Below are 23,184 nucleotides of genomic sequence, written 5' to 3'. Positions count from 1 at the left end.
TTTCCTGGAACACACACTCAGTCATGCAAGAAAATGCATGTTGATGATATCCCGCAATTCCATTGGAGTGTATGGGGTTACATAATTATGTATGCAAATTTTATGTTATCAGCATCCAGATTTTTATCTAGTTGTACCTACTTTTCATGGGCCTTTGTCCAGATTTTTGATGAAGGAATGTCACTTTAAATTGAAATAATGGTTCTGTGTCATAGAAGGATGAAGCCCTGAATATGGCCCATGTGACATGTGTTTTAGTAGTACCGTAGAGTCTGGAAAAGCTGAGTGGTATAGCTGGGAGTGAGTGGTGGATAGCATATTGCCAGCCTTAGGGGTAGAGGAAGGGATAGTTCTGGTCAGCTGATTGCCTTCAAACAATTGGATGCATCCAGGACACAAATATCCTCAGAAATATGGACTTGGCACTCAGGGTATTGACAGCAACTTTTATTAGCATGTGAGTGGTAATATGCACATGCACAGAGATTTCTGGGAGACCCCATGGTAATATGGGTGATAGTGTTAACCCCATAGGGGATGTGGGGGATTAAAATTGAAGCACCATAATTGCAGGGTTAGTGACAAGGTCACAGACAACGTTCGGGGGTGGCTATGTGACAGGCCAGACTTTCATTTCTCACTGTACCTTAAGGGCACCCACATAGTGAGGGAGCATATGGAGTCAAGAGCAATAGAGGGAAGACTGATTGTTGGCAAGCATAGAAGAAAAAAGCATATAAAATAAATGAGTACTTTTTGGAGAGCATGTTCCTAGTAATAGGAGTGTTACATCTTTTTCATTTGGTGCACAGACTGCTATTGTTCATGCTTGTCTTCCAAAACCTGTGTTAATTGGCATTAAACATCTCCAAGAGATTCTTGTGTTTGGCATAGAGATATTTAAAAGTTGTATGGTCTTAAGTGATGAAAAAGTTCAGTTAGAAAGTTAATAAACAGCAGAATATATGCGGCTCACAAATATTTTTAGAGAGGTTGTAATAGCAATTGGAATTCTCTCATATCACAGTCAGGTTAGGTGCTGAAATATTTTACTTTCAGAACTGATATTGCTGGAAATTTGAGTGTAATTCATTATCATGCAAAGCCAATAAAACATTGTACTGGTTTAAGTTAATCAGATGTGCAATTTCTCATATGAACCACTTTCTTCTGGATACTTACCTTTTAATTTTCGTTGTAGATTCGCAACTTTATTGGACATGCACGAATAGTTGTACAACTGGTGACCAATAGCAAAGATATGGTACGCCTGCATGCACACAGTCTAGTGGGCAAACACTGTGAAAATGGAATCTGCACAGTTACACTGGGGCCAAAGGAAATGACTGCTGGGTAAGTGCACAGACACAGAGTCATTTATGACACAACACTTCTTTCTTACAACTTAAACTTTGAGTCTTATTCTACCTTATTTATTTATACTTGCAAATGCATGTTGTATTCACTGTCTGAATGAAGATGTTTGCGTTGAAGACATATGACTTCAGATTTCTAGTGAGTTTCCCCTCTTCTTTACACATTGTCATCGCTGAGTGTCATGGTTGCAGTGAGGCAGACTTACAAGAAATGGCTATCGCTGGTAGATTTTGACGCAGAAGAGTTAGAGGCACTGTATGGAATATTGTTCCATGGGCATGATGTTGCTGTTAAGCTGTGACACACATTAGTTAACTAATAGGCTTATAATTTGTTGTGAAGTGTGTGTGTGTGTGTGTGTGTGTGTGTGTGTGTGTGTGTGTGTGTGTGTGTGTGTGTGTGTGCATGTGCATGTGTGTGTGTGTGCGTGTGTGTGTGTGTGTGTGTGTGTGTGTGTGTGTGTGTGTGTGTGTGTGTGTGTGCAAAATCACAATGTATGTAGACCCCTTTTTCATCTGGGAGGCCCTTTCTCACTAATGCTGCAGGTGTTCATCATAGTCATAATGTTGCATCACTGATATTTGGGTCTTCCTGCAATGCAGAAGCCTGCGGCCATCCCAAATACCGGAGTCTTTCACCATCCATTAGCTGGCAGATGTCCATGTGGACAGACATTTTTATTTATTTATTATTATCATTTTTTTTTTTTTTTTTTTTTACATTTGTTAACTGGGTTAGTCCGACTGGGCCTAGAGAGCCCTATTTCAGTGGAGACCCAAGGAGAAAAGTTCCAGGAAAGTAATTAAAAAAATAAGAAAAAACTAACAATTCAAGTTGTAAGATTCTTAACAGTACAAAAACAGAGAAGTATACAATGTGAATAGGTACAAGCCAAAAGTACAGCATTTTGAGAATGCAGTAGCAATATGTTTGAGAAATTTGGCTAGCATTAAGTTGTTTACAAGGAATGTAGCAATGCGTAAAATAAAAAAACATATTCAGAGTAACATCATGGCATAGTACAACAAAGATGCATTTAATAGCATAGGTGCTGACTGCAGAGAGAGAGAAATATATGTAAACAATTTAGGTAGATACCAGGCAGATATGTTAATTGAGAGAAGAAAATTTTATTAGGTAATGTTCTGACAAGTACATATCCATGAATGTTGGAAATTAATTTTTAGTTACTTTTTGAATTTGTCACTTTTGGTAGTGGAGCGAAGGGACAATGGAAGTTTGTTCCATGAGTATGCAATGGAATGACTGTAAAGTATTTTTCCAATATTTTTGTTTGGCTTGGTCACCTGCAGAAGGTTTTATTGTGAACTTTTGATGTCACGATTGGGTGTGTAGGGTGTAATTATGGTTGTAAGAGCAGGGCAGGAGTTGGGGTTATTTAAAATGTTGTGTGCAATTTGTAGTTGTGATATTTGAAGCATGTGGAGAGCTCAGGCCATCTTAAGCTTTTCAGTGATATACACTGATGGGATTTGTAGCTGTTACTGGCTGTGAATCTTGCTATTTTGTTATAGGTGGATGTTCTTCGTGTTTCACTGTTGCAGACATCACATTTGGGTTATCTGCCTGCAGGTAGCCCTCAGCTGGTCTGAATACCAGAGTCTTCGGATTTCTGCGTCGGATGCTGTTGCTTCTTCCATGACATCAGGTCGTCAGGGGTATAAAACATGCAGCTGACGCCATTACATCAGTCTTTCTTGCCGTGCAGTGCCCGAAGCAGAAGCAGTTCACAAGTGCTGGTCGTCTGACTCCTGAAATTTTCAGTTTCGAGTTTCAGACCTGAAGTCTTCAAAAAGATAAGTACCCCATTGGGATCCTTTTTTCTTGCTCTAACCGATGTCAGAAAAAATTAACAATTGTCTTGCCTGTGGAAAGCAAATACCTCATAGAGATTTTCATTCTTACTGCATCACGTGTTTAGGCCCAGACCACGACGTCCCTCGCTGCTGGTTTTGTGCCTTGTTCAATGTCCGAACTATTCATCTTCGGGCTATTTTTGTAGCTAAATTCTTTCGTTCTCGATCTCCGTACTCCGAAATGCATTCATTAAGCCATCTGACTACCAATCTTCTGAAAAAACATAAGGATAAAGACAGAGACAGACCGCATAGGTCCAAGACTGCAGACAACGCTTCCATTAAGCTAGTCGCCAGTCCGCCGGTACTCAGTGAGGTGCTTTCGTAGCCCCTGATACCCACTACTACAGATTCGCAGGCCTCTACTGAGACCCATTTGGAGTCCGGTATGCCGTGAGATGCTTCTTCCACTATGGATCCTGCAGATGTCTCTACCTTGGATGGGTCCGGAGCCGCTGTGCAGGCACCGACTTCTGAGGGTGTATTCAGGCCTACAGATTTTCATATTAAACCGGCAACTTTGTTTCAAGCTAAGAATACCGAATTCCTCAGGCCTAAAGCTCGCACTACACCTAGAAAACCGATGACCAAAACACATTCTCAGGCCCATATGCCTCAAAAACAAATTATTAGAATGGCTGAAGACCTTATTACATTAATTAGGGGAAGCCAGCCTTCCCCTTCTAAGAGAGGGGAAGCCAGCCTTCCCCTTCTAAGAGACCTAGAACTGACTTTCTCTCTGACTTTTCTGATCAGGAATCTGATATCTCTGTTCCTTCTGACTACCAGATTTACCCTTATCTACTTATGAGGATTCTGATGCAGAGGATTCCATTCCCCTCTGCTTCCCCTCCAGAAGATTTTTCTTGTGGTGAAACCTTGCATACCCTCAGGGAGCATTTCCACTGGGAAAGCCAGGACTATTCTCAGTCCAAACAGAGACTTAGGGAATTTTTAAACATGCCTCAACACAGGCCTCTAGCTATCCCTCCGGTTCTGGAGATTATAGAGGATGTTTTCTTGGAGTCCAGCCTTGCCCCAGACACTCTGCCTCCAGCTACTAGGAAATCTGACAGGTACTACAGAGTACCTGACTCTCACAAATTCCTCTTCAAGAATCCTACTGCAGATCCAGAGATCATTTCCAAAGGACCAAAAGGCATTAAGGCTACTACTGCCAAAAATCCTACCCCTTCTGATAGGGACTCTAGAGCTTTAGACAGATGGGGTAAGAAGGTATACACTTCTGCTACTTTGGCCATTAGGGCTTTAAATTGCCAGTTTCTTATGTTAATCAGCAGCATATTATGGGACTACTTAAACAGAAAATGATGTTGATTCCTGTCTGTGCTGAACACAAAGATTTACAAGAGTTAATGCGTTCTGCTGACCAAGTCGGTAAACATACTTTGCAATGTGATTTTGATGCTTTAGAAGCATCTTGCAGGGCTGCTGTCACTGGCTCTGTACTTAAAAGGCATGCTTGGCTTAAGGAACAAAACTTGCCAGATCATGTTAAAGCTAAATTACTAGATGAACCCTTAAACCAAGAGCGCCTTTTTGGCAACAAAACAGAAGTAGTCCTCAAAAGGATGGAGGAAAAAGCTAAATCTATGCAAACTGTTAAAGATTTCTTACAAGTACAGCCACCTAGATTCAGTAGGCATTGGCCTTCAAAGAACTGGTCCTTTCCAGTCCCTTCCAGGTGTTCTCAGCCCAAATCCAAAAGCAGCAGACCACCAAGACTTCAGTCTCAGGCTATGCACAGATCTACGCAGTGGGGGACTCCCACTTCCAAAGCAGGGAGTAGTAAACCACTCCCCTATGGAAAATGGCACAATAACTTACCCTTAACTCTTCCAAGCCTTGCTCAACTACTTGCTCCCTTAAGAGGAAAGCTCACCTGCATGCAAAAAACTGGGAACTCATTACCCAAGACAAATGGGTTTTAAATATAGTTTCCCTAGGATACAGATTCCACTTCCACTCACTCTCAACCCCAAGTGGACAGCCAGACCTCCACCCAAATCAGTAGGCGGAGGCCCAAAAATAAGTGCTCTCTCTCCTCAGTATCAGGGCTATTCACCCTGTCCCAACAGAACAAAGGGGACAAGGTTTTTATTCAAGACTGTTCCTGGTTCCCAGAAAAAACTCCTGGCATCCTATCCTGGACCTGTCTATTCTCAACACCTTTTTGGTGGTTCCAAAATTCAAAATGCTAACTCTTCAACAGCTTCTTGCTATGCTAGCCAAGGATGCCTGGCTGGCAACCCTAGACTTAAAAGAAGCTTACCTGCGGATCCCAATAAGAGAATCCTGCAGAAAATACCTATGTTTCAGGGCAGGCTGCATGCACTATCAGTTCTCTGCACTTACTTTTGGCTTATCTACTGCTCCCAGGGTATTCACAAAGTGCCTAGCTCCAGCTATTGCATTTTGCAGGCAGAGAAATATTCAGATTTACCCATACCTGGATGATTGCCTGATTCAGGCAGAGAGTCAGGACTTGCTATTACAACACCTGGCATTTGTAAAGAGACTTCTAACCCCTCTTGGGTACACCATCAATGAGAAGAAATCACACCTATTACTCTGCCAACAGATTGTATTCCTGGGAGCAAGCTTGAATACAACTTCCCAGATGGCATTCCTCACTCCAGAGAAGCAAGTTTATTTGACAATCTACTTCAAACTATTGGCCACACAAACCCAACTATCTGCAAGGAAAGTCCTGCAAGCCCTGGGGTTCATGGCCTCTTGCATTCTGTTAATTCCATATGCAAGACTGCATATGAGGAAACTTTAATTGTATCTAAAATGTCTATGCTGTCAACATTCTCAGGACCTGGAAACAATGATTCCTGTCATTCCTTGTCTAAGGGCATAGTTCCTTTGGTGGGCAGAGGCCTGCTACCACAACAAGGGACTCCCTTTCACTCCACCCCCTGCCGCCCAAACCCTAACAACAGATGCATCAGACTATGCATGGGTGGCTCACTTGGCAGGGCAAGTGGAGCAAATGGAACCCAGAACAGATGCACCTGCATATCAATCAAAAAGAAATGTTAGCTGTACAGAATGCACTGACAGCCTTCAAAGACCTTATTATTCCAGGACAACTATTGGTAAAGGCAAGTTATGTGGTACATAAGCAGGGGGGAACTCATTCCTACCCACTCTGTGCAGACTAGCCATGGCTATGTGGAACACAGCCTTGAGCTACCAAGTGAACCTACAAACTCAATTCCTGCCAGGCAAGCTAAATTCACTGCCAGACGACTTAAGCAGAAATCTCATGGACCTGCACAAATGGAAACTGGAACCCAAAATATTCAAGCTCTTGAGGAACAAATGGGGGACCCCAGAGGTAGACCTGTTTGCCTCCCTTCAGAACTACCAATTGAACAAATTCTGCACCAGAACTCCCCACAGTCAAGCTTGGAAAGTGGGTGCTCTGTCCTTTACCTGGTAAAGCCTCAGTTTATGCCTTCCCCCCCTGCCCCTCCTCTCGAAGGTTCTACTAAAGATCACACAGGACAAGCCAAGGATAATACTGATTGCACCAGACTGGCCATGCCAGCACTGGTACCCCCTTTTGCGCAGTTTGACAGTGCTACAACCATGGCACCTGCCTCAGACCCCTTCCCTGCTGTCCCAGCAGGCGGGCCAGATTCTGCACCCTCAGCTTCAAGCCCTGAACCTTGCAGCCTGGCTAATTCCTTGAGCTCACCTCTAGCAACCCTCAGTAAGCAGGTGCTGGATGTCATTCTTGAGGCAAGAAGGCCTAGTACTACAAAATCTGCATTTATATCACGTTATCGAAAGATGAAAATGGCGAACGCTATTTCATCGCCCCCAAAACATCTAAACATGAAAATATCGAACATTCAGAACAGCAAATTTTTTCCCATGGAAAAAATTTGCTGCTCCAAAACACATACACACAGCACAAGCTCATCAAACAAATAGCAACCACAAACATACACTTAAATTCCTACATCTAACTCTACAGTAAACTAAACATACACTACTATCTATCCACTAATCTTAACCCAAACCCTAACCCTAAGGTACGTCACTATCACACACTCACCTAACCCGCGCCCGAACCCTAACTCACTTAAACCGTCCCAACCCTAAAGTCTGTCACTATCGCACACACGCCTAACCTGAGCCCTAATCCTAACTCACTTAACCCGCCCCTAACCCTAACGTACAAACAGTCGCACACTTACCCGAGCCCAACCCATAGCTTTCCACCACAGCACTAAGAATAGTGAAGCCACAGAAATGGCCAACCAAATTCTTTCCCGAGGAAAGAATTCGCTGTTCTGCAGCAACGTTATTCTTAGCGTTCGCTGAATAGTGTTCGATATCAGAACATTCAAAGTTTTAATACTTCGATGTTCTGATATAGCCCCAAAAACCCTATTCAGAAAAGTGGAAAAGATACTGTTCCTGGAGCCAGGCTCAGGGGATGGGCACAATGATGCCCAGCTTACCTCATATTCTAGTTTATTTAACAGAAATGTTCCACAAGGGCCTCTCTTTCTCTTCAGTTAAGATTCATGCCTCTGCCATCTCAGCACATTATAATACTGAGCCATCCCTCTTCTCTCATCCCCGGCTAAAACAATTCCTTAGAGGGGCCAAAAATGTAAGACCCCCCCTCCCCCCCAGGAGAGCTCCCACTCCAGCCTGGGACCTTAACTTTGCATTGGAAAAACTCACTGCCCCCCCCCCTTTGAACCAGCTACTACAACAGAGTTGAAATACAGCCTTACTTCTAGTCATCACTTCAGCAAGAAGGGTGTCTGAACTGCAGGCCCTCATGGTAGTGGAACCCTTCATTATCTTCCATGCGGACAGGGTTTCCCTCAGGACTAATCCATCCTTTATGCCCAATGTGGTGTCTAGTGTGTATTAAAACCAGTCCATGTATTTGCCTACTTTTTTCCCTAATCCTCAAAATAAAGGGGAAAGGATACTGCATTCTCTGGACGTGCAAAGACAGCTTAGATTCTATTTGGACAGGACTAAGCCTCTCAGAAAATATGACCATCTGCTAGTTAGCTTTGCTGCAGGGGCAGAGGGGAAGGCCATTTCAAAGCAAACCATTTCCAGATGGATAGCCCATTGCATCCATTTCTGCTACATGCACCATGGAAAACCTACCACACAGGGGATAAGATCACATTCCACCGGGGCTGCATCTACCTCTTCTGCATTTCTCAGAGGAGTCCCTACCAGGGACATCCTGGAAGCTGCTACCTGGAGGTCTGTACATACTTGTACCAAGCATTACCACCTGCCTATCTTTTCTAAATCCAGAGCTGGATTTGCCACAGCAGTCTTACATGTCCTGATTGCTAGCCCTAATGCTCTTTACTACCTTCACCCTTCCTTAGCTTTGGGAATCAACCCAAATGTGATGACTGCAAGAGTGAATCACAAAGAACATAGTACAGTTGTGTACACTTAACATAAATGTAGATGTTCAAGTGTATTCACTGTTGCAGTCCTGGTTACCCTCCCTCCAGCCCCCTGACGTCTCTTGACTTTTACCTTTCCTTCTTGTTTGGCATACATTGTATCATGTGTATTTGCTTTTTGCTGGGGGTGTTCCATACAATATAATTGCTTCCTATTGTGGGGGCACCTGACATCTGGGGCAAGAAAAACTGATGTAATGGCATCGGCTGCATGTTTTATACCCCTGGCGACCTGACGTCATGGAAGAAGCGAAAGCATCCGATGCAGAAATCCAAAGACTCTGGTATTCAGGCTGGGTGAGGGCTACCTGCAGGCAGATAACCCAAATGCGATGACTGCAACAGTGAATACACTTGAACATCTACATTTATGGTAAGTGTTACACAACTGTACTTTTCTTGTTTGGTTAAGAGACTGTTTTGGAAGTTAGTAAGTATGGGAGCAGCATCCAGCAGGGATGGTAGAATACATTTTGAGCTAGTATAGGTCTAGATTTGTTAGGTATACATTTGTTGTTCAGATATAGAAGACCTAATTTTTGATTGAACTTTTTGATACAGTTTAAGATATGTTGATTAAATTTTAATTGGCCATCTGTAGTAACACAAAGCAATTTGGTGTTGGTGATAATTGTGTTATCTGAGGATGAGATGGTGAAGTTGTCTTTTACTGGATTGAGGTTTTTTGGAAGGATAACTTTTATAGGATGCTAGCATCCAATAAGGACTTTTACAAATTTCCAGTGACACACAATCAGTGGTGTCTTCAGAATCTGCTAAGGGAACTCCTAGGCATGCATCCAAGAACCCCCCCCCCCCCCGCCCTCCATGACAGGAAAAGTAGATTGCTGGACTGATTTGGTTGGTGAAAAGACTTGCACATCAGCCACACTGGTCATGAGGGCTCTCACCTTCCCTATGCTGAAATACCTTGAATCGTTACAGGAACATATTAGATCCAAGGCGGAGGGGATGCAAGACAAAAGCCATCAAAGGAACATCCAGGACCTGTGCAATACCTTTCTCCATGTGTCTAGAGACTCATTGAAATGTGGCTTTGATACTGTTGATGCATTATGCAGGCAATCTGCTACAGGGTCAATTACCCAGAGACTTGCCTGGCTGTAAACACAACCCTTCTCTGACCAGGTTAAAGCTGAGTTCCTTGACGAGCCTCTGGACAAGTTGTTTCTTCTTGGACCCCCAGATGAGAAAGAATTTGGTAAACTGGATAAGAAAGCAAAACAAATTAAATCTGTCAAAGAATTCTACATGACTCCCAGTCCTAGATATAATAGTAACTGACCCTCAAAATCATAGCCCTTTCCACCTAAACATGACAGAACTAGATAAAGAGGAAAAGAATGCAAAGAAAGTGTCAAATGAAGCAACGCTCAAGACCTGGGAGATTGAAGGAACCTGCCCCACCCAGGGAGCATCAGTGACCATTCCCAGTACCTTCCTCCTCTCCCTTAAATTTCATTATATCCCCCATCTCCCCACCCCACAGGAATATTATGTCTTTTCTGCCACCACTGGGAACACATGACCCAAAACATATGGATGTTCATCGTGCATACAGCTGCAGTCATAACAGATGGGTTATCCTGCCGATAGGCAGGTCCTCGATCGGCCGAATTCCAAAGACTAGGTCCGGCGTCGGTTGTCGTCACTTCTTCCCTGACGTCAGTGCGGCAGGGGTATAAAAGAGGCAGCCGACGCCATTTTCTTCAGTCTTTCTTGCCACGCGGTGCCCGAAGCAGAAGCAGTTCGCAAGTGCCGGTCGGCCAGCTCCTGAGATTTACGAAAGTATTTCAGCCGAAGTCTTCTTGAAAGCTAAGTACCCCATTGGGGAAACTTTTCTTGCCTCAGACCGATGTCAGACAAAGTTAATAATTGCATTTCATGTGAGAAGCAAATGCCGCATAAGGATTTCCACTCTTTCTGTATACCTTACTTAGGCCCAGACCACGACGTCTCAGCCTGCCGTTTTTGTGCTAGGTTCAACAAGCGCACTATTAAGCTTTGGGTGGAGTTCGCCCTTCACTTTTTTGGCAAAAAATTTAATTATATTATGTCGTCGGATACTCCGACTCCAGTTTTGAGCAAAAAACGCAAAGATAAGGACCGACATACGAGGTCCGCACCACCTACTGAAACCACGCTAAGGCCGACTACCGGTTCTCCGGTACTCAGCGAGGTGCCTACGCAGCCCCTGAGAACCGATGACAATGCATTACCGGTGTCTTCAGTACCCGTGGTCGCAGGCTCCTCGGCCTCCATTCCTACTACAGATACCGACGCCACTCCTGGCGGGGAAACTCAGAATTTAGACAGGCCTGCCATTTCTCAAGGGGTCTTCAGGCCTTCCTCCTTCTCTATTAAAGCCTTCACTAAATCTAAAGCAGCCATGAAAACCAAAAAACAGGTTCCTCAGACCCCCTCTCAAGGCACCATGTGTAAAAAACACATGCTTAAAATGGCTGAGGATTTGATTACTCTTATCAGGGGTTCTCAACCCCCCTCTGACAAAAGGCCCAGATTAGAGGAAGACTACCCTTCCTCAGATCAAGCTTCTATTACCTCAGAGCTATCTGAGGACCAGGATTATGCCTATTCTCCATTCGAAGACTCTGATGTAGAGGAGTCTATTCCCTCGGTCTCCCCCCCCCTGAGGACTTCTCTTTTGGGGAAACCCTGCATACACTGAGGGAACACTTTCACTGGCAAGGCCAAGATTACTCAGATTCCAAGAAAAGGCTCAGGGAATTTCTTCTGCTCCCCCAGCATAGGCCTCTGGCTATCCCTCGTGTTTTAGATACATTGGATGATGCGTACACAGAAACCAGCCTTAATCCAGATTCTTTGCCTCCAGCTCCTGTTAAACCAGACAGGTATTACCGGGTTCCTGATTCTCACCAGTTCCTATATAAAAGCCATACTGCTGACCCAGAAACAATTTCACAGGGTCCCAAGGGAATTAAGGCCTCTACTGCTAAAAACCCATTACCTTCAGAGAGTGATTCCAGAGCTTTAGAAAGGTGGGGGGAAAAGGTGTACACCTCGGCCACTTTAACCATGAGGGCATTAAACTGTCAGTTCCATATGTTAAAGTATCAACAGTTTTTGATATCTCAGCTGAAAAGCAAGATGACACAACCAGAACAACCAGATTTAAGAGTTGCAGGATTTGTTGCATGGTGCAGAGCAAGTGGGTAAACATACCTTGCAGTGTGGTTTTGATGCTTTAGAGGCCTCATGTAGAGCTGCTGTTACGGGGTCTGTTATACGTAGGCATGCTTGGCTCAAAGAGCAAACCTTACCAGATCATGTCAAAGCCAAATTATTAGATGCACCTCTTCAAAAAGATGTATTGTTTAGTGTTAAAGTTGAGGAGGTGCTAAAGAAAATGGAGGAAAAAGCGAAATAAATGCAAACAGTGAAAGATTTCCTGCAGGTACAGCCTCCACATTTCAGCAGAAACTGGCCTTCAAAAAATTGGTCCTTTCCAGCCACGGACAGACCTCAAAGGGGCAGATACAGGCGTCCAAGGGGTAGACAGCAACCTCAAGGATCTTTCAGAGCCAGACAGTGGCAAGCACCAACCCCAAGAGGTGGAGAAGATAGATCACAGTCTTTTAGAAAACAGACACAATGACTTCCCCCTACACCTGCCAAGCAAAGCTTTAATGGCAGCACCTTTGGGCGGAAAACTGACATTATTCTCAAAAAATTGGCATATTACAAAAGACAAATGGATTCTGGACATTATAGACAGAGGCTACAAGTTCCACTTTCACACCCTTACAAAAATGAGAGGCATGCCAAACCTGCCACAAAATCAGAGGGCAGAGGCACAAAAACAAATTTCAGCTCTCATGGACATGAAAGCAATTCAAGAGGTACCTGCAAAAGAACAAGGTCAAGGGTTTTATTCCAGACTATTCTTGGTACCAAGGAAAGACAACGATTGGAGAACTATCTTAGACCTATCCATCCTAAACACATATCTACAGGTGCCAAAATTCAAGATGCTCACATTACAGCAGCTTCTTCCCATGCTGGGCAAGGAGTCTTGGCTGGTAACATTGGACCTCAAGGAGGCATACCTGCATGTCCCTATCAGACAAGATTGCAGAAGAAACCTCAGATTTCTTGCAGGTTCAAACCATTACCAATTCTCTGCATTGCCCTTTGGCTTATCTACTGTGCCCAGAGTGTTTACAAAATGCCTGGCATCAGTAATTGCCTTCTGCAGACTACAAGGGATACAAATCTACCCATATCTGGACGACTGCCTGATCCAAGCGGACAGCAAGGACATATACTACTGCAGCACCTGGCGTTTGTAATAAAACTGTTGAACTTCCTGGGATACACAGTCAACAAAAAGAAATCAAAACTAATACCCTCTCAACAAATAATTTTCCTGGGTGCCAGCTTGGATACAACCACCCAGATGGCCTACCTCACGCCAGACAAGCAAGGGCAACTGTCTCAATACTTCAGAAAAATGGCAACTTACACCAGGCTAACTGCAAGGAAAGTCCTGCAGGCTCTGGGATTCATGGCATCTTGCATCCTACTAATCCCATGTGCAAAGCTACATATGAGGAAACTTCAGTGGTACCTAAAAAACTTATGGTCTCAACACAGCCACAGCTTGGAAGCAATTATACCACTCATTCCATGCCTTCAAAAGGAATTTACGTGGTGGGCTCAAGCTTGCCAAAGAAACACAGGTCTTACTTTCTGTGTACCTCAAGCAACTCAAATCATCACAACAGACGCCTCAGACTACACCTGGGGAGCACACATGACAGATCAGTGCATCCAGGGAAAATGGACCCAAAAAGAGAAGCACCTTCACATCAACCAAAAGGAAATGCTAGCCATGCAAAAGGCTATTATGACCTTCAAAGACCTACTGCATCCAGGCCAGCTATTGATAAGGACAGACAACACCACAGTGATGTGGTACATAAACAAACAGGGGGGAACTCATTCATACCCCCTGTGCAGACAAGCCATGACCCTATGGAACACAGCACTGGAATTGCAAATTCAACTACAGGCACAATTCCTGCCAGGGAAAGAAAACACACTGGCAGACAACCTAAGCAGAAATATGACAGATCCACACAAATGGAAGTTGCATCCTCAAGTTTTCACAAAGATAACTCAGGCATGGGGACAGCCAGACATAGATCTCTTTGCTACCCACAGAAATTGCCAGTTGAAAAAATTTTGTTCAAGGACCTATCATCCACAGGCCTGGAAAGTGGACGCACTTTCCTTCAATTGGGCAACATTGACAGTCTATGCCTTCCCGCCTCTTCCTCTGCTGCCCAAAGTTCTATTAAAAGCCAGAGCAGAGAGGCCGAAAATGATTCTCATTGCTCCAGACTGGCCAAGACAACACTGGTATCCGCTCCTGAAGAGCCTGACACATTCCCCACCATGGATCCTACCTCTAGTCCCTCTTCTGTTGTCCCAGCACAATTGCAAAACCCATCACAGCAATCTCAAAACTCTAAATCTAGCTGCATGGAGAATTCCTTGATTTCCCACCAGATTCTCCTCTCCAAGGAGGTACAGGATGTCATCTTGGAGGCCAGAAGACCTTCTACTAGAAAGGCCTACTCCGCCAAATGGAAACGATTTTGTGCCTGGAATCAAGAAAAGGGACAGAATCCTTGGGTAATAAATATACCTCAAATTTTACAGTACCTAGCTGAGATGTTAAACAATGGACTTTCCTTCTCCTCCATCAAGATCCATGCTTCAGCCATTTCTGCACAATACAACACAGATCCTCCTTTATTCTCTCATCCTCTCTTAAGGCAGTTCCTCAGAGGGGCAAAGAATATAAAACCCCCAAGGAAACCACCAGTCCCTGCTTGGGACCTTAACTTCATAATGGAAAAGCTGACCCTTCCTCCCTTCGAGCCAGCTTCTTCAACAGAGTTACAGTACTTGTCATGGAAAACAGCCTTTCTTCTTGCTATCACCTCAGCACACAGGGTTTCAGAGCTACAGGCCCTCATGGCTGTGCAACCATTCATCATTTTCCATCAGGACAGAGTTTCCTTACGAACCAACCCTACCTTTATGCCAAAGGTAGTATCCATTGTAGCTTTGAATCAGACTATCCACTTACCTACCTTTTATCCTAATCCACAAAACAAAGGGGAAAGACTACTACATTCCTTGGACATTCACAGACAGCTTTGTTACTATTTAGACAGGACAAAGCCATTCAGGAAATCTGAGCAACTCTTTGTGTCCTATGCTGCAGGTGCTCAAGGAAAGGCTATTTCCAAACAGACAATTTCAAAATGGATAGCCCACTGCATACGCTTTTGTTACTCATTTCATGGAAAAACTGTGCCTGCGTGCATCAGATCCCACTCCACCAGAGCCACAGCTACCTCTGCAGCCTTCCTCAGGGGGGTCCCTACCAAGGACATTTTGGAAGCAGCCACCTGGAGTTCAGTGCACACTTTCTCCAAGCACTATCACCTCCCACTATACTCAAAATCTAGAGCGGGCTTTGCCACAGCAGTCCTGCAGGGCATCCTAGCCTCTCCTAGTTCCACTTAGTGCCTACCACCCTTACTTAGCTTTGGGATTCTACCCATCTGTTATGACTGCAGCTGTATGCATGATGAACATAGTACAGTTTTGTACCTACCATAAATGTAGATGTTCGAGTGCTCATACAGCTGCAGTCCAGGTTTCCTTCCCTCCATCCCCTCTTAGGACAGGCCTTATGACAAACACTTTTCATATAACCTTTTTGGGGTATTCTTTTATGGTGTATTTGCTTGCAACGACTGTTTTTGCTTTATCAACATTGCATTTTTGCATAACATTATGTTTGCCTTCCTTCTGGGGGGCACCTGACATCTGGGGCAAGAAAAACTGAAGAAAATGGCGTCGGCTGCCTCTTTTATACCCCTGCCGCACTGACGTCAGGGAAGAAGCGACGACAACCGACGCCGGACCTAGACTTTGGAATTCGGCCGACTGAGGACCCGCCTGACGGCAGGATAACCCATCTGTTATGACTGCAGCTGTATGAGCACTCGAACATCTACATTTATGGTAGGTACAAAACAGTACTTTATTAAAAATCAAAGGAAGGCTGCACCACTCAGTTTTGGAAAAAATCCCTTTTCAGGAGTTCCACCATCTCCAAAAAAGTTAAGCTGCCCCCCCCCCCCTTAGAGGATTTACTTCTACAGGGTGCCATTCAAAGGGTGTTCCCCCTAAAGAAGTGGTCACATGGTTCCAGTTAAGACTTTTCCTTGTGGTCAGGGAAGTAGGGAGTGGCGACTTATTTTTGAATCTTTCCAGGTTAAACAATTCCTTCACGTCCCAAAATTCAAGATGTTAGCTTTGTAAAAGTTGCTTCCCTTGATCTTTCAAGGGACATTGATGTTGACTGTGGATCTAAAAGATGTCAACCTTCATGTTCTTATGGTGGACAAACACAGGAGGTACTTACATTTTCAATTAGGGAGATTACATTACCAATATTTTGCCTCACATTTATCTTGTATACTGCTCCAAGAGTTTTCACCAAATGACTGGCATCAATCATTGCTCCCTGGAAGACAGTAGGAGTCCATATTTATCCTTACCTGGATGACTGATTCAGGCAAAGTGTCCCCTAGAACTTTAGACAGCCTTGCAAATAATCATGGATTGCTTTTAGAAAGTGGGCCTAACCCTCATCTTTCAAAAGTCACAACTACAGTCAAGTACAAAAATCACTTGCCTGGGAGCAGACGCAGATTCTGTGCAACAGAAAACCTTCCTTCCTCAGGACAAAGTCATATTTTTGTCAAAATTCCTCAGAAACCTTCAGCCCAGATGCATCATTTAGGCAATGGGATTGTTCAGCTCACTGGTTTTCATGTTTTAATGATTAATTTGGCAAGGCTTTACATGAGGAAACTGCAGTTGTTCCTAAAGAACTCTTGGATGCAGCACCTGCAGCTAATATAAACCATGATTCCCCTATTACCTTGCTTAAAAAATAACATTTCCTGGTGGGAGCAGAGTGTTCTTACCAGCCCAAGATCTCATGTGACTCTACCAGAGGCAACTCATATCTTGACTACAGACAGGTCAGACAAGACCTGGTAGGCCACTTAGGACATGTCAGAGTCCAACAGCATGTCAGTCAAAAAGAGATGATGACAGCCTTCTTGACCATGTTGACTCCGAGAACTCCAGATTTAGACAGACAATACCATAGTTATGTGGTACAGAAACAAGCAGGAGGGCACACAGCCTTCCCTCTATGCAGGCTGGCTGTGAAGATTTGGATTCTGGCACAGCAAATCAATGTAACACTAATTACATCCTGTATCCTGTGGAAGGACAATATTCCATCAAGTTCTCTGAGCTGAAACCTCCTGTCCCACAGCAGGAAGATCCGAGTATCAATTAGCCAAGGTGAAGATAAACTTGTAAAAAAACAGACCAAGAAGTTCAGGCAGTCGGGAATTGCCACAGCAAATTCACTCACTTTGTATATCCACGCTGAAGGAAGATAATCCAATTCCACAGCTATAATGGATTTTTATTCTTAAAAAACAGGCACAAGCATGTACAATACACAAATGACAGTTTACCCGGGTTTCGTCCGCCAAGACGAACTTCATCAGAATGAATATTGTAATTGTTGCTTCACTTAAATACACAGGTCCCACCTTATTAATTATAAAATTCAATTAAACTATTAAACTATTAACTAAGTGTTTTGCACATAAAGAATGAATATGACTTGTCAATAGATGGAATTACCTAAAGATGAAAGGCAAACATAAAACCATACATATATATAAATGAATTAAAAATACAAATACATTAAATGAAACATATATAAAATAGAACATATATTAAACATATATTAAATGAATGTATATCTATATATATATATTTAATCAAGTGTATAATATGATATTCGCGACAAAACATATCCTATTTGAATAATTCATAATGTTATATATATATAATTCATAAGACCCTGTACAACATATCACTAAATAACAATAAATAAATATCACAATGATTCTTATCACTACAATAATTAAATATTTTAAATTAATTATTCATAATATGTACATATATATACAAAATCCCACCGAATATATTAATTATGAATTTTCAAATATGTTCTACTAGTTTTAATGCCAATTCATTTTTCAAACATACCCATACACGTGCTTATCATTAATGGGTATTTTGATAGATATTTAATACCATGTTATAATCTACCCTTGATGTAATTTTTTCTAAGAATGGGTTTGATACTACAGTATTCGTTCAACCCGGGCCAATTATAGGCATTCAACAATATCTGCCACCTTAATTCCTGTACATCTAAATCATATTTTATATGTCTCCCCTGTACATCGTATTCTATATGTTCAATAACACAAAATTTAAAACTATGATTGGTATTTGCTGTGGCAATTCCCGACTGCCTGAACTTCTTGGTCTGTTTATCCGAGTATCAATACTGCAACAGTTATCTACTAGAACATCTATAGTTATGGTAGACACAACTGAACTTTCCTCAGTCAATGTAATAATATTGCTTTGGTTACTTATGATGAGCATCCCCTGTCACAAATTTCTATCCACTTTGAAATTCCACACTAGAGCATACAAACTTGAGCAATATAATTTACGCTTCCATGCCATTGTTTTTTTTTTTTTTTTTTTTTTTTTTTTTTTTTTTTTAACTAAAAACTGAGCTGACTCCTTGTTCCTGCCATAGCAGCTAGGTTGCTATTTCTTTGTAATCTTCAGAAAAGCTGAAAAAAATAATTTACTTTTCAATAAAAAAATCATGCCATCACTTTACTAACCAGTATATAACCTACTTATGATGTTTTTTTTGAAATTAACCATTTTTTTTTCAATGCATGGGTAGTTGCCTGCGTTCAGGCCAACTCTTTGGCATCCACTATTTTCTCCACATCTCTCCGTCTGGCATCAGCCTTGACAGAAAACCCATATGGAAAAGTACACCTCTTTTTCCTTGTGGATTTAGTAATTTTCTTAGTGTCTCCATTAAAAATTTTCTTTTATATTTTGGCGTTGTTTATTCACAGTGACACAATATGTACCTTCTTTTGCAGCTATCTCTTCATGTCCCATGGACACACTCTGCTTATTAGTCATAACTGTCTGAATTTCAAATATGTAAGTGGTAAATAGCAGAAAGATAGCTGAACTCATATTACTGCTTACTTCGATATTGTTACTGACTACCTCTGAAGTCAACATCCTAGGTTTATACAGATTATCCCTTTTAGAGGAAACTTCATTTATGACAACCGTTGGCACAGGATACTGTCTTTTAAAGTATTATTTCCCCACCATCAGACTACTGCCTTGATCTTTCATATTATTTCTCTTGAGACACTTGGGTTGCATGTTATTAAAAGCCAGCAAATTATTACTGCTGATATCGCACCACCCCTGAGTGTCTTGGTCGTCGACTTACCTTCTCTCACATCTTAAAACACTATTGATTCCAAATAGTTCACCTCATTCAGATGACCTGATATGAATGTAAATGTGAGAGAGTCAGTCCACGGATTCATATATATGTTAAATGACTCCAATGTAATATCATTATTCTGTCAAGTACATGATTTAATGTTGGACCACTGGAGTGAATCATACACAAACATCTTTTCCCAGCACTATGTGAACAGAACCGATTGGCATAATCGAGTACCATTCAGGCACCTTTTGCAACTCTTTTTGCTTAAAAAATTGTCTTTGACAAAATAATTGTGTATCAGTTCAAGGCATTCTACCAATAGTCTTAACTTGAGACACAGTATAATTGTTGCTCTCTAGTAATATTTTTTAGACAAACTTCAATCCTTCTACTTTAGTTATTACTATATACAGTGACTCAATGTCCACAGTTACGAAAATGTCATTTCCATCTGTAGCAACAGTTTTGATCCTGTTGGTAAAACCAAATATGAAGAACTCATAAACACAGTGTGTTTTAAAGTAAGCTTAGTAGTTTTTTATGGGGTCTCTTCCACAATTTTTATGCACTTTTGGGAATGTCAAAGGTCAAGGTTTCCTTTTTTTGCTTTCCCTCCACTGCCCATTATTTTTATTGGCCTGGCACCCCTACACCTGTTTGGAACCAGTCTACCAGCTGCTGACTTCCACCCGTCTGGATTTTTAATACTGTGTATGTGGAGCCAGTCACAGAACAAGGTAACTAGGGGCGCATTTTGTATGTGCATCCATCCAGGAGTGGGGAGGATTTTTTATTTATGCCCTACCCACTGTCTCTCCCTCCCTTGTGCAGATCCATGATTTAGCTTGAGGGTCGGGAGTGCAGTGGAGATGTTTGGCGTTTCCCACCACCTCCACAGTAACTCAGCCTTGTCTCCATCCTTAATCCCTCCTTGTAGGTACGCCTACGTCAGTGCCATCCCCACCTGCCACTAGGCATCAACACCATAAATTTCCATAGATCTGCCCAACCTCCTTGTGATGGTATTGCTCACCCATCCCTTGCCACTCCATCAGTCACCTGAGCCACTAATAGAACTGAGACACTTGGGCCATACTCATGGCTTTATCCCTCTATGCCACCAGAGCACCAGATTTCTTTGTTTCAGGAAGATGTAGTACATATCTGATATGAAGGATAAGATACTTTTTTTTAAACAAGAAACATCGTTATTAAATTATCACTTATGGCATAGGCAAGCATACATTTATATAAATGCAAACAAACCATATTGACATAATCTTAATTGCAAGTATTCTACATCACAATCCATACTAACATAATTTTAGATGCAAACATTATACATCACGTATAATACCCAGTCTTTGTCAGTCAAGCATTACATAGCTCATTCAAATCCTGCCTTCTTTTAAACCTCATTCCTCCCTTGTATGTATTGCTCCCACAATTCCCATTTTTCCATGTAATTTCCTCCTACCCTTTTCTAAAGATCCCAGTTTCAATTGTTTTATCTATCTTCTAGTAGAGTTGGTTTAAACTTTGATTTCCATTTTCTAGTAATTGCTTTTTTGGCAGCTGCCATAATTAGACTCTGCAAGGCCTTACTATGTCTAGGCAATTCCGATTCTGTATCGTAGCTCAAAAAAATAATTTCTCTGGATGCACCAATTTGCTCATACAGTATCTCTGCTAGAGTAGTCTGCAGGGAATCTTTAAAGTCTGCCAACTCATTACACTCCCAGAAAATATGTTCATAATTGCCTCTTTTTTTTCCCTATCACACCTCCAACATTTGCTAACTAACAGAGGAAAACTTCTGTGGAGTCTACTTTGGGTATAAAAATATCTATGTAAACATTTCCAAGCAAAAATCCTAAATCATCTAGATTTTATTGCATATTTGGGAGACATACATATATCCCCATTGTTTTTTTGTGAATTTGTTATTCAGTCTCTCTTCCCAATTCTTTCTAACCTCCTCTGATTGAGTCTTATAGTTAGCATGTAATATTTTATATACTCTACTAATTATTCCTTTTTTAACAGCAGCTTCTGTTCTAGATTCTAATAAAAACTTTACCAGTGCTGGTCTTTTGTTTAGGACCCCCCCATTTCTTTCTGTTTGCCTGTACTCTGATATCAATCCTTGATATGGAAGACTATCTGTAACCTGCAGTCCAAATAAATACTTGGCGTCTTCTCAGTCTGTTACCTTTCCCTCTCTAGTTATTTGCTCCCGGTACCTTGGTTCCTTTGCTAGTTTTCTCCAACAAATTCCAGCCCCTCTTGCCTGTTGTCTGCACCTCTAATTGCAGTCATCCCTATTGGCATAATCTTTTTTCTCCATTCCCGTGTTGGCTTAGTTCTTATAGTACTTTCTTTTACTTTATGAATATAATATTCTGTATAATTATTGTTATTCTCCTTAAAGATCTACATTTAAAATCCCAGTCTCTCCTTGTTTCTTGAACTTTTCCCCCGTTTCATCATCATCCCTTTCCACTTTGAATTATAGTTTTCTGCTTGTGCTATATATAGGAAACTTAACTGTGTAGCTCTGAAATACTCCTTCAGTTCAGGTAATCCCAATCTGTCTTGTTCTATTAGAAGAATCATCTTATCCCGCTTGACTCTTGATGTCTTCCCTTCCCAGATAAAATCCTTAGCTCTTTATTAATTGCTAGCCACAACTTCTCCTCTGGTTGATAAAAGTATGATTGACCTGTGTGTAAGACTAAAGGGACTAAAAACATTTTAACTGTTTGTATCTTAGTATCCATATAAGAGAGCTATCTTACTATCCATATCCATATAAGGGAGCTTCCAGTTGCCCAGTTTTTGTATTATCTTTTGTTTAGTCTCTTTCCACATATCCTTAGCTGCCACACCGGAAACATTTTTTTATCCATACTCCTAAGTACTTCATTTTATCATGCTCCCATAAATTTGGATATTGCTGAACCAATTTGTGTGTGGGTACATAATTTATAGCTATTGCCTTTGTTTTAGCTTCATTAAGTTTGTATCCTGAAAAGATTTTAAACTGTCTCAAAGTGTTCCAGTAGAGCTAGCTTTTCTTGACTACCATACCAGTTATATCCTTGAATTTTTGAGTCCCTTATTTCCTTTGCCAAGTGTTCTAAATATAGTGCAAAAAACAAAGGGGAAAGAGAACACCCCGGCATGGTTCCTCTGCTCAAGTAGAAGTTGTCAGAGAGGAACCTGCCCATTTAAATTTTCGCCTCCAATTCCTCATATATTCTCCTAATCAACCGTATAATTTAATCAGGGGATGCAAGTGCTTCCATTGCTCTACTCATCAAGTCCCAACTTAGTCTGTCAAATTGTGTATTTATTTATTTGACATTTGTTGACAGGGTTAGTCCGGCTGGGTGGTAAGCCCTTTTTCAGCGGAGGTCCGAGGAGAAAAGATCCACAAGTGATTACAAACAAGTAGTGTAGTAGGTACAAAGATACAGAAAAAATCAGAAAGGTACAATGGTGCAAAAAAGAATAATCTAAAGAAGGTCTACTCCTAAGTTATGTAGTACATTACAGAAATATACAAAGAACACTATAGTAGGTATACAAAATATTTACATGAAAAATTATATACAGTCGTACAACTGAAATCAAGAAGTGCAACCTTGTCGGATTAGAATGTGCATCAAGACCCACCAACAACGATGGTGTTTTCTTACATTCTGCTTCTCTCTGGATCATTAGTATTCTGTTAATGTCATCAAATATTTGCCTCCCCTCCACAAAACCACATTGATCCACATCTATCAGTTTGGCATCACGTTTGCCATTCTTGTATCCATTATAGACATAAACACTTTACAGTCGTGGTTTAAGGTTGAAATGGGCCTGTGTAAAGCTGGAACTGATGGGTCTTTACCCTCTT

General features: G+C 41.8%; 1 protein-coding gene across 1 annotated transcript in view; it reads left to right on the top strand.

Moving 5' to 3' along the window:
* NFKB1 (nuclear factor kappa B subunit 1) overlaps positions 1 to 23,184 on the top strand; it is a 772,892-nt gene that overhangs the window by 143,490 nt on the left and 606,218 nt on the right. Inside the window, exon 3 of the mRNA XM_044060344.1 lies at positions 1,202 to 1,353. Within this exon, the coding sequence (XP_043916279.1) occupies positions 1,202 to 1,353 (152 nt within the window). The remainder of the gene's footprint in view (positions 1 to 1,201; positions 1,354 to 23,184) is intronic.

The sequence above is a fragment of the Protopterus annectens genome, chromosome 2.part0 (genome assembly GCF_019279795.1).
Source record: "Protopterus annectens isolate FY-2018-M chromosome 2.part0, PAN1.0, whole genome shotgun sequence".
Classification (NCBI taxonomy): Eukaryota; Metazoa; Chordata; order Ceratodontiformes; family Protopteridae; genus Protopterus; species Protopterus annectens.
This window is presented reverse-complemented; position numbering and strand designations above follow the sequence as displayed.